The sequence below is a fragment of the Lipotes vexillifer genome, unplaced genomic scaffold, assembly GCF_000442215.2.
Source record: "Lipotes vexillifer unplaced genomic scaffold, Lipotes_vexillifer_v1.1 scaffold1256, whole genome shotgun sequence".
Lineage (NCBI taxonomy): Eukaryota > Metazoa > Chordata > Mammalia > Artiodactyla > Lipotidae > Lipotes > Lipotes vexillifer.
The window spans coordinates 181,859-197,563 of NW_006780496.1; the positions used below are offsets into that span (position 1 = coordinate 181,859).

Sequence of the window (15,705 nt, forward strand, 5' to 3'; positions counted from 1 at the left end):
CCTGCTGATCTTAAAGGCCATCCAACATGCACCATTTTCTATAGCATCTTGCTTGAGCTCTCAATACTGATGTTTCTTTTTCTTCCCTTGAACCTTTTTTTTTAGTGCTCTAGACCTCTTATAATGTTAATTTTACCTTATGTTATAGCCTGCTTTTTGCCTGAGTTATGTTCCTAATAAGACATTACTTTTCCTTACTTCTTGGCTTCCCCCTTGAGAACCCATAAACCCACATATAAATCTCTCATCTTCTTTGATGCTTTCCCTGCCACCCCTGCCCTCTGCATGTATGGACTCACTTCCATCCTTGATGTAACCGTTCCACATTTTTCTATTATGGCAGATCATGTGCTGTTTCAACGACTTCTTTACAATAATCTTAACATAATTTTTGCAGTAAAATCTTCACTGCTAGTCATATAGTAGGTGCTCAGTAAAGCTCTTCTGTTGAGTCAATAACATATGCAACAGTTACTTGAGATACTGCTCCCATTTCTTTAAATTACGGCAGATTTAGAAGCATTTAGAAAAAATCTATAAAATGAAAAAATAGAGAAAAATATGTAACATTTAATGATATGTTTTTAACATATCATATGCTTAATATATTTTTTTTTATTTAGAAAAATGTGATAAAGAAAATACTGAGAGAGATATAACTCAAGCCACTGATAGCTGTTTCACACATGGAGAGATGCAAGACCAGTCCATTTGGGGAAATTGTTCGGATGACGAACTCATCAGAAGTAAGTATTTTTGGAGAAAACTGGAGTGCTTTGGGGACATGACTATGATAATATGCTCTTAGTTAATCATCTGATATAATTCTGCTAGAAATCTGTAAATCAACAGGGTTCATCTGAAAGTGTTTTTCATGAGTCTTTTAAAATGCAGCGCTAAAAGTAGCGTATAAATAATACTGTCTGTCAGCTTTCAACCCATCTTTAAAAAGGAAGAATTGACCTATACATTTTGGACTCCATCCTCAGAGAGACTTAAACAAAACTTAATACCTTCTTGAGCAGTGACTAAGTAGAAGTCAGACAGTTCGAAGTATAAACAGACTGTGAAACTAAAAAGATAAAGACGGAGGTAAAGGACGATGAGTAGTGCTTTGGTAATGCCGTGTGGTCCTTGTTCTTCTGGCCAAATGATTCCAAACTGTTTTTTACAGTTAACACTTTTATCACTACTTGGCTTCTTTTTATTCTCTTTCTCTTCTTAAAATTGCTCTGTAGAATATATAAGAAGCTTTGGTTTAGTTTTGTTTTACTCTGGGAATACACTGAAATGTCAGTATCTTTTGAGTGCTATTCAGAATGCCTGTCAATGTCAGGTTTTACTTGTTCTGGTCGCTAAATTCCCCCAGGTGGATTCAAGATGAATTTGCCATATAATGAACAATTTTCTGTAGTGAATGTGTAAGTAGAAAGAACACTACTGTGCCACACCTGGAAGGGCATAGGAGTACTACATCTTTTGAAATTCTCATTCATGGTAACAGAATTATCGTGTCACTTCTCAGTTTTCCAGAGTAGACAGAGGAGAAGTTTTATTCTGGGAATCAAGTGTTGTTTTACTTTATTTTTTTAAATTTAATTCTTCAGTCCAGACAACTTCATAATACAGACCCTTTTTTGTGTTACATATTACATTTACTTTGAATCTTGGAATATTGCCTTTCCTCTCTAGAATGCCCAGTATCTGTCCTTAACTGAAACCAAACAGAAAAAAAGCAGATAGAAGGAAAAAGCCAACTTTGTAGAAAACAAAAAATAACAATAGAAACAGTACTGAAGGAGACTTCAAGTTTTCAAACAAAAGTTCTAAAAGTGAGTGTGTTTTAGTTTAATTTTAGAACCATTTTGGTTTTTTACACCTTTCTATTTGGGAAGGGAATAGAAAGGAAATGAAACTCAGAAATTTGTGAGGAGCGAGATTTATATAGCTTTCTCCAAAGAATCAAATAAACATTATTTCAAGTAAACATTTATCGCTGAAACATATATTGGTTGTCTTCTATCTAAATATTGACTCTACTGTTGTGAAGCTTAAGGTTTTGTGAGATACTGGCATATTTTATCTGTGATTTCCCAAACAACCAGAGAGTTAGAGCGAGAAGGGGTCTTACAGACAATTTTAACTTCACCTTTTGGGAGGCATAATTGTTTGCTCATTTTTTTTTTCCCCATAGTCACAGAATTTTAAGTGTGTGTGTTTCATTTAATTGATTTATTTCCATAATCTCCCTACCCAGGGCCCATACTAGGAAAACGTGAGTAAGAACTCTTAGGACAAAACCCAAAATATAAGTACTGTTGTGTAAGGATGTGGCGAGTCATATTAACATGTTAAAACTTTTTTGTGCTATTTGATGAAGCTCATTTTAGTTGCAGAATTCATACCATTAAAGGGAATGGATTTAAAATGAACTCCTCTCTCTATTGTCTATACTGGTTACATGGACAGTGATAAAAAGAAAATATTGTAAAGTGCATGAAATAGATTCTTTATTGAGATGGCGATGCAGCCTGTACCATGGGGCACTGGAGTATTTGGGAACAACTGTCTAGTTGCCTACTAACATGCACTGAAGGAATGCAGAGAGAGAGGGCTGCTGGGAAAACTGACAGATGAATGGATATTGAAAGATAATGGCCAAAGACAGTATTGTTCTCTGGCCCAAAACATGTTGCCAAGAATTTCCAGATATTTGTGGGTGACTCTGGACTGTGAATTCTGATGACAGAGTTCAAAAACTACATGTCTGTTATTTTCCTGGTCATACTTTTCTAGACAAAGGCTACTCTGTTGGGTCTACAGAAAAATTTGATATCTCGATTTGCTGGGATGGAGCATTTTATGTCATCTTTAAAACCGACTTAAGTCTGGATAGCATTTGCAAGTTTGATAATCTGATAGCTTCTGCTCTTCCAACTCCCAGATACTAAACTCTACAAACCTAGCCTGACTTTCCATCTTTGGCTTTCCCCATTGATTCGCTGGCCATCTCTGTGTCATTTAACATCTGTCTCTCTTAACCCTGCAGTTAGGGAGATGCTTCAGCATCTAGCCCATTTTGGGGGCCCAGTGAGTCTTTTGTAATAACAATAGGCCCTGGAAAGAAGGCGGTGGCTCAGAGCTGCATGGGGGAGGAGGGGAACATCTGTGGTGAGTCAGGACTGGGCTGGCTCCTGTGCCAGAGTCCTGTGTGGCTCCCTGAGCACCGTGGAAGAGGCAGACAGCTTGCTCTCATGGAATTGATTTTAGTTTCCCACTGCAGTGCGAGGTTGGCTGGATGGAGCCATCATCAGAAAAATGAGGCCGGCTAGGGTGTGGGAACATTTTCAAATGTGCAACCCACTCTTTTTCCAAGCTTCCATGGGACAGTTCAGCTGCATAAGCAAGAAGTGAAGGGGAGTGACTGTTTAATGAGACTTTTTTCTTATCTATTCTTGAGAGTGGTGAGTGAGGGCTGGCCGCTAATGTCTCTGTTGTCCCAGATGCCTGCTGCCTTCTTTGTTAGATGTTTAAGGCATAATTTATAGGGGACTGTTAGCTGTCAGTGTGATGAGGCTGTTTTTACTTTTCTGAGAATAACCGGGCTCTGGAAAGTCAAGGGAGTGGCTGCTTTGGAAATTGTATTCTAATTAAAGGGTGTATTCTCAGGCCTCATAAACGAGATCCAAGCTGAGAATAATTTCCAAATTATTCTGTGAACTTTAACCCTGACCTCAGTGGACCACCCATTTGTGGCTCAAAGTTGGTGCAGCCTCTACACAGTCCTTCCAGCTTTGTGTGCCTTCTCTGGTCCTTCTAGAAAACATCACAGGTGGCAGACCTGAGGTATTATGCTCTCAGGGCCTAGATTTCAAATTGGTTGCCCTTGAGTTGCTGACTTATTAGAATCCTTTCTGGAAGTTATAAATAAAGGAGAAGAAATCCATATGGAATCGAACATTTCAAATAAATAGGCCATACACAATCTGGTCAGGGAATGTGCATTGTGATTCTCTTTCTTATGAAATTTAAATGAAAAAGATGATTCCAACCACTTAAATTTGTTTTAAAAAAAATCTAAATCAAATCAGTAAAGAATTAAAAACATAAGGAGGTTTTGTGAGGAAATTTTATAATTGGAAAGGGTTTTTTTTACTGTGTAAATTTTTATCCTTTATACAGTTTAAAAGTCATTCGTATTTGGAGAAAATATTTTGGTGTATAATTTAATTTCTGGAATGGGGCTCACATTTTAGAATTTGTAAAAGTATCTTTCTATGGTTAAGACTGGCTTTTCCCCTCAGATTAGCATATATGGGACAGTATAGAATTTGGAGCTATGCCTTGTTTTACTAATCATTAGTCCTCTGACTTAGTGGAATAAATGTTGCAGTGAAGTGACTTCCTCAATTAATATTAATTTTTCTATTTAACCCATAATATGCATAAACTGATAACAGGCAATAGGCAACATTTCATGTTTTAATTAGGCTAGAAAAGGAACAGAAGTAACATTTTATCTCAGTCTTTGGGGGGATTTCTAAGGTAGGAAGGAGTGTCTCTGTGTGTGTGTGTGTGTGTGTGTCTCTGTGTGTGTGTGTGTGTGTGTGTGTGTGTGTTACTGTGCTTATACTCATAGGCATGAGTAAATTTTCCTTTAATTTAGGTCAAATTCTACTATTCTAATTATTTCCTATGGAGAGAGAGCTTACATTTTTCTTTGTTCTTCTTTCTAAAATGCCTCAGGTCTCTCAGTTTTTTCTAGGTCTTTCTGAAAATTCTTACTACTTAACTTTATCCTTGGACATTGTTTTTTACATAAACGCCTCCTAATTCTAAATGTCATTACTTCACCCTAGAAATTTTCCTTAGCTTCTCTTCTGAAATAAATTTCCCATTAAATGAAACTATTTTGCTCAGCTAGTTCTCTCCTTAGTGATTTTGTAGAATTCCCATGATCTGAAGCAAAGTTAGAATGCTCTACTTAAATGGTAATCCCCATTCTATTTAACCCATTTATTCATTTTGAAGAGGTTTTAGCTCTCATAATAGTAAGCACTTAATTGGTAGTAGAACACAAGCCCTCGTTCTCTAATTCACACTCACCTCTTCTTTATGGAGCTGGTGCATCATGCATTTTCACTCATGCTTCTACTTGAAACTCTCTTGGCGTCCTCTGAGTTTCCTCTCAACAGGCTCTGTTGTTAGGAACTCTATCATTTCTTTTACTAGCCTTTGCCAACTTATTGCTGATCACCCCTTAATGAATACCATTTCATCACATTAGGGAATGCTTCCTCTATCTAAAATACTGAAAGAAAGGCAGAGACTACTCAGGTGTACTATTTATATACTTAGAGCATTTCTCACTTTGACTAGAGGGAGAGAACACTGAGAGGTCGGGATTTAAATGTTTTCAGAGGCTATCATGTTTTAATGCTCATCTCAGTAAGTATTATTTGGTTTTCTTTAGGATTCATTTTATATAAAAGAGGCCATAAACAGGCACCCCACCCCCTTTCCCCCCAGGTAAGTACCACCCAGTAGGACTGGGAGATGTGGCTTCCCTGCTATGTTTCTTAGGTAATCTGGTAGTCTTTTCCTAATATCAGTACTTCATGCTCATTCATTTGGGAGTAAGTCATGGTGACTTCTATCTTGCTTAGTATCTAGTCCTCCATTTGTCTCTCAGAAAATTTCTCTTTTTTAATATGCTGACCAAATGGTGATGTAGCTACAGTTCGGATGCTTTACTTGTTGCTATAGAGAGGAATTAACCATCAGTCAATCCAAAACCCAACTCATGGTTTGATTTTAGGGTTGGGTGGATAATCAATAGCCATTTCTGATGGCTACCCATATTTAACACATTGGTCAATGATAGCCATTAGGCTGTGTTCTAGAATGGAGCTCAAGTTCCCTGATGCACTTTTTCCTCATGGTGCATGTGTTACCCCGTGCTTATCTGGGTTCTGCCCAAAAAGCTAGGGAGAACCATTGTCCATGTTTTGTTTTCAGCATCTTAGATTCAGGCACCTGGAGACCAATGAAAACTGACTGCCAGGGTTCAGACCTTGGATGCATCATTAGTACTGGTGTTGAGCAAGTTCCCTAAACCCTATGAGATCAAATTTCTCATTTTTAGAATGGAGGTACTAATTCTGTATACCTCATTGTGTTATTTTAAAGGTTATACAGGAAAACGCATTGTATGCTTCATTAGCACAGAGCTAAGTGGGTAAACACTCAAGTGAATTTATCGTTTTTTATTATGATTATTCTTGGGCCCAAGTATCAGTTATCAGGCTTTTTTTTTTTTCTCTCTGTGGTTCCAATGGGTTACACGTCCAGACACCTGGGTACATCCTGGGTATATTTCAGGTCTTTCTGAGACCATTGATATTTACTTCCATAACAGTAGCCAGCATAGTGGCCTGCTACATGGTTTATGATTAATAAATGCTTGATTACTTAAGTGTATTGAATTAATGAGAGGAGGGCAGAGATTCCTGGTTCATTCATGTCAAGTTCCATATGGAACTTCCAAGTTCCATAGATACTCTAATGATGTAAAGCTATCCAGTCCTAAGTTTGACTGCTGTTCACTGATAAGGCTCTTCTGAAGCGTTTTCAGTGAACTATGGCAGTGCTCTGGATAACATTTATTGTCTGCCTAGGTGGGTAGGGATGACGCTTTACGTAGGGCCTTTTTTGGTCCCCTATTCCTTATTTTTCTTGCCTACGTACAAGGAAAAATGTTTGAGACTACTTTAGTTCCCTTCCTTCCTCCTTTATCCTTCCTTCCCTTGCTTTCTCCCTACCTCCCCACTCTCTTCCCTTCTCTCCCTCCTTTCTTCTTATATCTTTCGCTGCCTTTCTAAGTTAGTTTTTATGTTTTGTATTCTATAAAATACAATATTTTTATTATTGTTATTATTCCTATTAATATTATCATTTAATCTATTACTTTACCTTTCATCTTTATCAAATACCATGACTCATTCAATTTCCAACCTATATCCTACTACACTTTCGTTAAAGATTTTCAGATATTCCTAAAATCTTTTGCTCTTTACTGGGGGAGATGAGATGGTATTGAAGTACAAGTGGTGGTTGAGGGCTCAGTGAGGGAGCCAGATTTATTCCTTTCCCATTTGGGAGTTCTTTGAGCCTCAGGGAGGAGCTGAGGCCTGGGAACTAGCTTAGAGACCACCCTGAAAATGCTAACCACTGAAGAAATAAATAACCTTTAATAATCAAGACCATAAATACTGCGGTCTAGATAATTTTAGTTCTCAAACCTCAAAATTCCTGGATCTGAACGCTGTGAATTTACTCATAGATTATTATTTGTAGAGCATGTTACTATAATGAACTTTCAGGATTAGGAATCAAAATATAACTTTGAAAACTGAATAAAAAATCAGTTACATTACGATGGAATGCTAATAGTGTGCCGACATTGTGTTGTGTTGGATACAGTGATGAATAATACAGGTGCGGTCTCCACATTCAGAACTTACAGTCTGGTGGAAGAGACATACAGTTCGTCTTGAAATGGTAGTGTGTGTTTTGAATGCTGTGGTGGGGAAGTGCAGGCAGCTGTGTGTTCACATTTGAGAAACACAAATACTCAGGTAGGGGAGAGTCCAAGAGGGCTTTCCAGAGGAAGTGGTGTCAGTTTTGACACCTGAAGGAGTTGGCCAACTCAAACAGAGCAGGGGAGGGAGTGGAGCCAGAGTGTTCCAGGCCCAAAGAACAGTACACCCACAGGTCTAGAGGCAAGAGAGAACGTGGCCAGCTTGAGGAGAGTTGGAGAAGTTTCATGTAAGCTGGGATGTAAAATGTGAGATGAGGGGTGGAAAGATGGAGGGAAAGAATCTGTTAATAAGCGTTGAGGGAAGATAGAAGGTATTGAAGGGAGAAGTGACTTAAATTTATATTTTAGTTTGGCTATATTTTAGGATGATTGCTTTTGCAATAGTTAGAAAATAAATAAGAATGGGAAGGACTGAAGGCATTAGGAGATCAACTGAGCCTGTTGTGTTAATCCAACGGAGAAAAGAAGGTGCTTGGACTGGGGTAGTGGCAGGTGGGTTTGCAAGAAGTAGGTGGATTCAGCTTTTTATAGGGTACAATGAATCAGTAAGACCTCTGGGGAAAGGGAATGGCAGGTGCTGGGAAGGAGGCCAAGGTTTTTAGTTTGGACAAATGATAGTTGTGATGAAAGGACAGTGGGGCAAAGGAGTTAAGGACATTGTCCAACTAGAGCTTGAAGTGATGGGCTGTGATTGGCAGATGGGTAGGGAAGGAAGTGAAGACAGGAAGGATCTTACAGATAAGAAAGAAAAACCAGTGATACTAATGAATCCCTAAAGATTTCTGTTTTTTTTTTTTTTAAGAAACTAAACAAAAGAGGTATAGATGCAGTAGGTTAATGGGATAAGTGGAAAGAGAAGATGGATTATGAGAATGGAAAATAGGAATTTAAGACTTCTGAGGTGGAGCAATCCCAGGTGAGGACAAGGACCGAAGTGTGGCCCTGAGGAAGCGATGGAAATAGCTTTCCCTAAACCCAGAGTACTCGATTGGGAAGAGGTTTGGGAAGCTTCATAAAAATTGCCGTATTTGGGGGCTTCCCTGGTGGCGCAGTGGTTGAGAGTCCGCCTGCCGATGCAGGGGACACAGGTTCGTGCCCCGGCCCGGGAATATCCCACATGCCGCGGAGCTGCTGGGCCCGTGAGCCATGGCCGCTGAGCCTGCGTGTCCGGAGCCTGTGCTCCGCAACGGGAGAGGCCACAACAGTGAGAGGCCCGCGTACCGCAAAAAAACAAAACAAAAACAAAAACAAAAAATTGCCGTATTTGGCAGGTGGGGAAACAGAAATGCAGATGTTTCCTCCAAGCAACATGGCAAAGCTGGGGCTTCATCTATGTTTTTCTTGCATCTCAATCTCTTGAATTCCTCACCAAACCTTAGTGGCTAAGAAGAAGGCAGCCAGTTTCCATGGTTCTTGAGAACTTGTCTCTGGGGCTTTGCTGCTTTGTGCTAAGGTCAGTCACCTGTTGTAGATCAGAGAGATAGTAGTTTGATATCCTCTAAGCTGAGGACCCTGAAATGAGCAAAGAATAATACACATGGTTTGAAGTTGCTGGTTTTCTTTACTGGAAGATTCTAAAGGATCTTCTCCATCTAGTCCAGTAGACATACAAAATTGGGACTTCAAAAAAAGATTAATATCAATCAGTGTGTGCGCATCAATTTATATGCGTGTGTGTATTTATTTTTTTCTTAATGGAAGGTGTCTCCTCACAATAGTGAGCTCTAGGGAGTAATGTGAAGTTGAGTGAGGACATACTGGTGAAGAAGCCTTCCATTTAATATTCTGTATGCTGTCTTTTGCATTGTATTTTTCCCCCCATGAGGTGAATTATTTTATTGTATTAAAAGCAATAATATTTGAAAAGGAAAATTCTCCCATATAGCAAAAAATGATCAAGGTGAGGGCCTAGCTTCCCAAAGCTGCATTAGAGCCCAGTTACCTGTAGGAAATGCTCAGGTCACAGGTAAGCCAGGAGATTCCGCTTCCTTCAGGTTCTGCAGAAAACAGGACCAGCTATATCATTTTGGAGGTGGAGAGCAGTGTAAGATGAGAATGCGGGGCCCCTTGTTGAAAACTTATGAATTTCACCGTGGCAACAGCAGAGCGTTAAACCAAGTGCACTGGTCCTTTTAAGCTTGGGGCTCAAGTGGTCTTGCACAGGTCACATGCCTATGAAGCTGGGCCTGGCTGGAGCCTTGAGAGAGCAGGGATTTAGTTCTGGTAAGCAAAAAAGGTATACCTTGTACACATTTTATAATTTTTTTAGTATGTTCCTGAAATTCAAGAATGAAGGAGTTTTTCTGGGCTTGTCAAATCAGTTGCTATGTTGTTAGTCACAAGCATGAGTGACTTGTGACGATAGCTACGTGAAACAGCTGCCATGCGGCAAGCTCTCAAAGGGAGACAGCGGCTCCCAGCTCTTATCCAGCCACAGAAGGGGTGAGATCTGCTTCCAGCTTTACCTAGGCTCAGTACTGAGAGTGAGGGGCTGCATCGGATTGAGGAGCATTGGTGGAATTCCCTCTCCACTCCTTTCAGGAGTTCCATTGCCCTTCAGCTTAGCACAGCTGGGAGTCAATACTGTGACTTGTCCCGTGCTTCTTTCAAGGAGTCCTTCAGGACTTGGTGGTAAATCCGAGCTCCATGGTTCTCCACCGGAAGCTGGATTCTTCCCAAGTCCCTGGGTTCTGTAGCAAGAGACACAAAAGTCAGGGAAATCTCTTTTAAAACCCTCAGATGCTGGTTTAGAGGGTGAAATTGCATTGAGTGAACCAGAGAAGAGAGTGGGTGGAGAAATTTGTTCTGCTTTGGCATATTATATTTAATTAAATACATTTTCCATGGTTCTTGAGAACTTGGATTGGGAGATTTAAGATTCCCACAGTCTCGAATTGTCACAACTATTGATTCATGCTGGTGTGATCATGATAAGACCGTACGTCTCATCTTTGGCTGCTGCCCATACATTACTTGTCTTTATGAAAAAGATATTCACCTGTCTTCTATGTAGAGGCCTGTCTTTGCAGGTTATCTTCTCCATATTCCTTCAGCATTACCAAGGTGCTGTCCTAATCACAAAGGTGAGTGATAACGTAGGTTGCAGCGGTGACAACAACACACCTAGTGAACAGTGTGCTCGTGTGTAATTAACATTGTCTTACTAGTCCTCTGAGTTAGGCTTTTCTCATTGCACTTCTCCCATATCCAGTAAACTTTTTAAAGTCTTACCAAATAGCTCTGAATATGAAAATTTACTACTGGGAATGTAAAATTAAGCCCATATTCTTACATATTTAGGACTTCAATACTTTTCACTTTAGCCAATTTAAGAGGGTCGACTTTAGGTCTGGCTTTTTTTTGCAGGAAACAGACAAAAGCCATTCGGTATTTTTTATTTAGATACGCATGACTTGCCTTTTAATTTTTTAAACAAAATATTCCTTTTTAATTTATTAAATTTCAAAGGTTATACATATAATGTATATATAAATATACATATGAGTCTGTTTTTATAGAGGGTTGAATAATACTTTTGCCGTGACGTCCAAATCTGTTTGGACTGATTCAAGGCAGGGTGAACAATTAATTTCAGGCTACAAAATCTTCTCATCATTTCTACTTTAAATTTGAGCCTGGTTGCCAATCTGGTACCTGGGAAGTTGATGTGAAGGGGTGTTGGTAGTACATTAATTTCCTGTTAACGTTGCCAATCAAATGGCAGAACCATAGTCAGTCGTTGTGTGAACTGGTGTTGGGGGTAATATAGCTGTGACTCTTTATTCATGCCATCAGCTCCACCTTCTAGCATAATCAATTTTATGCTTAACTAGTATCTTGTGTGTCCTCAAGGTCAAGGCTTCCCAGTGTTTGACTGATACAGAGCTTCTTTTAATTTCTTTGAAATCACATCAATTTTTGCCTCCTTTAACTCTACAGACTTTATGTCTGTTTCACTTTAGCCACCTTACAAATATGGACACACCTTGGACCTTGCTATCAATGAGATCTGCTCTATTCTAAGATTTTGAAATCAGAAATTAACTTTCTCATTTCTTCCTGCACTTTACCTTAATAATAATTATGCCTAATCTGTTAACTATGTTCTTTTCCCCCATAGTATCTCATCTCCTCCTTCACTTCACCTACCATTGTTTCATGGCCATCTGGGACCTGCCAATGATCCTTCATTATCCCCTAAATTCTATAGCCTTATGCTGTACCTGCCAAGCTTACACTGAAACTAAGGTAGCTGACCAAACCATCGGGCTTTTCACTTCACATTCCAAGGGCTGTGGATCATAGAGCAAAAATGTTACGTAGCAGACGGAGCAGCTCTGGTATAAATACGTGGTCTCTAATCTCAATTAAGGCATCTCTGCTAGTACTAGAGGTAAAGTTTCTGGTTGATTTCCACTTGTGGTCCATTCTTGCCTTTTTATTTTATGGCATTTTTAAATAAGGACTCAGATTATGTTCTAATTCCTTCATCACGGAGACATGTTATGTCCTATTTAAACACCAGCTCCTGGTATTCAAAGCCTGTTCTGGTCTGTATAGCTGATACCTTATCCTTTCTTGATCTATGTTATGGAAGGGTTAAATACAACTAAAATAGGCTTCTTATAGGTCACTTTTCTCAGTCCAGTGGCCTCTTCTCAGGCCTCATTTTTTCTGTAAAATTTGATAGGACGTTTCCTTCTTGAAATTGTTTCTCCTCCTGCTACTCTTCCCCTCTTTCTGCCTCTGTAGCTGTAACTGGCTTCCTTTCAGTCCCTCGGAGGCCCTGAGTCCCTTTCTGTCTCTGGGCTTTTGCATTCCAGATCTCAGCCCAGGCTTAATTGTCGCTTCCAAAGGGAGGCTTTCCCAGACCTCTCAATCTAAAATGGGTTTCCCTATTTCTCATAGCACCTTTTCCTTCCTAGCCCTTGTCACAGTTTGTAATTGGTTTTTGCTGTTACATGTCTAATATCTGCTGGCTTTACGTTGCACTCCTAGCAATTAGCATTACTCTAGGACCACAAGAAACTTTCAGTAAACTATTTTGGATGAATGACTGTGGGAATAAAATAAATTTTACTTTGTCCTCCACTACTTTCTTTCATGAACTTTTCCCTTAGTTAAAATATGTTCCTTGCTCTTCCCTCTACCTGTAGAGTATTTTCCTTCTCCCAAGCTTCCCTTGTGTTACCTGTCTTTCCACATCTCCAGCCAGACATCTGTGATTTCTCCCTCATTTGGACTTGCAGAGTATTTATCTTCATCTCTCCTAAAGGACTCATTAATTTCAAAGTTGTAGTGCACGTGTGGATGGCCCTCTTCCCTGTCACGAGCTGAAGGCTCCTTAAAGGCAGTATCATCGGCATCTCATTCAGTTTTGTATCCCTCACAGTGTCTAGCCCAGGGCCATGCATGAGAGTTTGTTCCCAATACGTACATGTTAATTGTTGAATAAATGAAAATCGGTACCTTTTGACTGCACTTAGCTTCTCTGTAGGAGTCTGACGGCTTTGAATTGGTTAAGCTGTAGTAATTTGTCTTAAAATGTGGACTGACTTTCTTTGCTTCTCTTAAGGAGCTAATTTTCCGTCTACAGTTCATGCATATCAAAGGATGCTTTTTATTAGTTATATTAACAATGTTATTACTTAGAGCTTTTTATAGCTAATGAAATTTTTCATATTGATGATCTAACTTGGCCTACCAGCAACTTTATCAGGCAGGTGGGATAAATATTATTATCCATAGATGCGATTGAGCTCAGAAAAGTCAAGCAGTGTGCCTAGGGCTGCACAGCTAATATCCCGATTACCTAGCGGTGATTCTCACGTCGGGGGTGGAGCAGAGGAAAGGGTAAGGACTTTGTGCTGTTTGTGGTCCCCTAGAGAATGCATTAAAATCACAGGCGGAGATGACAGTTTTCTCAAATTATAAGCATATTCCCAGCTGAAAGTTCTAATCCATTTCCTAGTTGGGATTGATTGCCATTCTACCACTATGAGTGATATGACTGCATCCTGCCTTTGTCTTAGGTCAGAAAAAAGGTTGGGAAAATTACAATCATACTCCTTTGGAATGTCATCTTTGTTGTGATAAATTCAAGACAATTCCTGGGCTTAATATATACTTGATATCTTAGAAAAAAAGGCTTCTTTACTTTTCAGAACTATTTACTCATTGCTTCCATGAGAACTTGTCCTCATTTCGGGAGGTGGGCAAAGAATTTTGGCATCTGCCATTCTTTTTGTGGTGTGAAGATAGGCATTTTCCTTCTGCAACAAAAAGAGGTCTTAATAATGGAAGCTGAAGATCTGGAGGATGGGGGTGGGCAGGAGTTTGATTCTATAGTCATACCCCTTTGTGCAAAGCAATTGTTCTCAACTCTTCACATTAGCTTAAAAACAGGCCCCACCCCAGACCAATGACCTCAGAATCATTTAGGAGTAGGGTCTAGGCAATCTTAATTATTAAAAGCTCCCCAGTTAGTTCTGAGGTACAGCTCAGACTTAGAGCTCATAAAGTTTTTAATCAAATATGTTGCCCTACAACAAATAAGCTTGTATGATAAGCTGAAGACTAGTTTTTTATTTGAACATTTAAAGACTTTTTTTTTTTTTTTTTTTAAAGTGGTTCCTTAATAGTTGTGACCATAAGACCCAGAGGAACTGATGGATATGGCTGCCTACTGGGGAGAGCCCAGGTGCTGGCTACCTGTCTTAGCCCTTTGGGGAAGCTGTTTTCTCAAGAGATGTTTACATTGTTCAGAATGTGCGTTTCTTTTAATTTTGCTATGTAGCACTTTAAGTTTTATTACATTGGTAAAGAACGATTATAATTTGTACCCCTAGCCTTGTTCAATGAAAAGACTTGAAAATCTAAAATTTGATGTGACTATAATGAATTATGGTGTATCTTAGGATCTTGACATTTATGAAGTCAAAATTGAAGTTTGCTACGTAAGTCAAATGTTTCAAGTATGAAAACGCTTTTGCCTGTTTTTTTTCTGAAGAATTACAAATGCTTGCTTCTTTCATCTGCTTTAGTTAGACACTATGTTCCAAACTAGAGTAAGCTGTCTCTTTCAGTTAAAAATTTCTGGAATAAGCAGCCTTCCAAACACTATATCTAAGTGTCTCATAGATATATTGGAAAGAATATCTCCCTAACTATTAAAGCTAGAGTTTGTTCTTAGAGTAAAGCAAAGTCTCTTATAATAGAGATACAGTTTACCTAAGCGTCATATTAATAAGTAAAAAAAAAAAACAAAAAACAGCTTTTTGAATAATATATGAATTCATATGGTATCAGTGGTATCTAGGCATTTGGGACAAAACATAATTAGTTTCAATTCCCTTTGAGAGGGAGATGTGGATGTTAAAGTAAATTGCTGATGAAGCATATACTTTGGAGAACAGTGTATTTCAAAACTTTGTGCAATATCAGCTATTTCTTTCAATGGTATGGAAGTATAGCCTAAGACTGAGAAGATTTATTAGGGGCGGTTTTAAACCATTCTTACTACATAGAAGTTCATAGTTTGCTACTTAGAACTGGATACTGAAAAGAAGAATAATAGTAAATATTTATAGGCCTGCTTGGAAACATTAATTCTATACAACTCCTGGCACCATTGTTTGTAGCCAATAAACCAAATACTAATCACTTGCTTGTATAAGAATAATCAGTATCACAATATGTAAATATTCAAAAGAGCTTGGTTATATATTACGAGTTACTCCTTTACAAAACACTGAATAATGGACCTACTCCAGAAAAATCAGCACTTAACAGAGTAAGAAGACTTAGATTTGTGCAATAAATATATTCTGAGGGAGGAAAGGAGGAATAGAGTTTGGAATAAATTGACTTTATTAAGTAAAAATGAAGAAACTACCTCTATGGAAGGAACTATTTTGCTACCAGGAATAAATATTCCAAACTTGCACAGTAGAAAATCTAATCATTCTAACCTTGAGGGACTTCTTTCAAAGGTTTCAGTTTTATCATGGAAATTAATCAGGCTATGATACATACATATATACATACATATATATATATATATATATATATATATATATATATATATATATATATATATATATATA

General features: G+C 38.6%; 1 protein-coding gene across 1 annotated transcript in view; it reads left to right on the top strand.

Annotated features, from left to right (window-relative positions):
• MDFIC (MyoD family inhibitor domain containing) overlaps window positions 1-15,705 on the top strand; it is a 104,962-nt gene that overhangs the window by 20,916 nt on the left and 68,341 nt on the right. Inside the window, exon 2 of the mRNA XM_007453686.1 lies at window positions 624-746. Within this exon, the coding sequence (XP_007453748.1) occupies window positions 624-746 (123 nt within the window). The remainder of the gene's footprint in view (window positions 1-623; window positions 747-15,705) is intronic.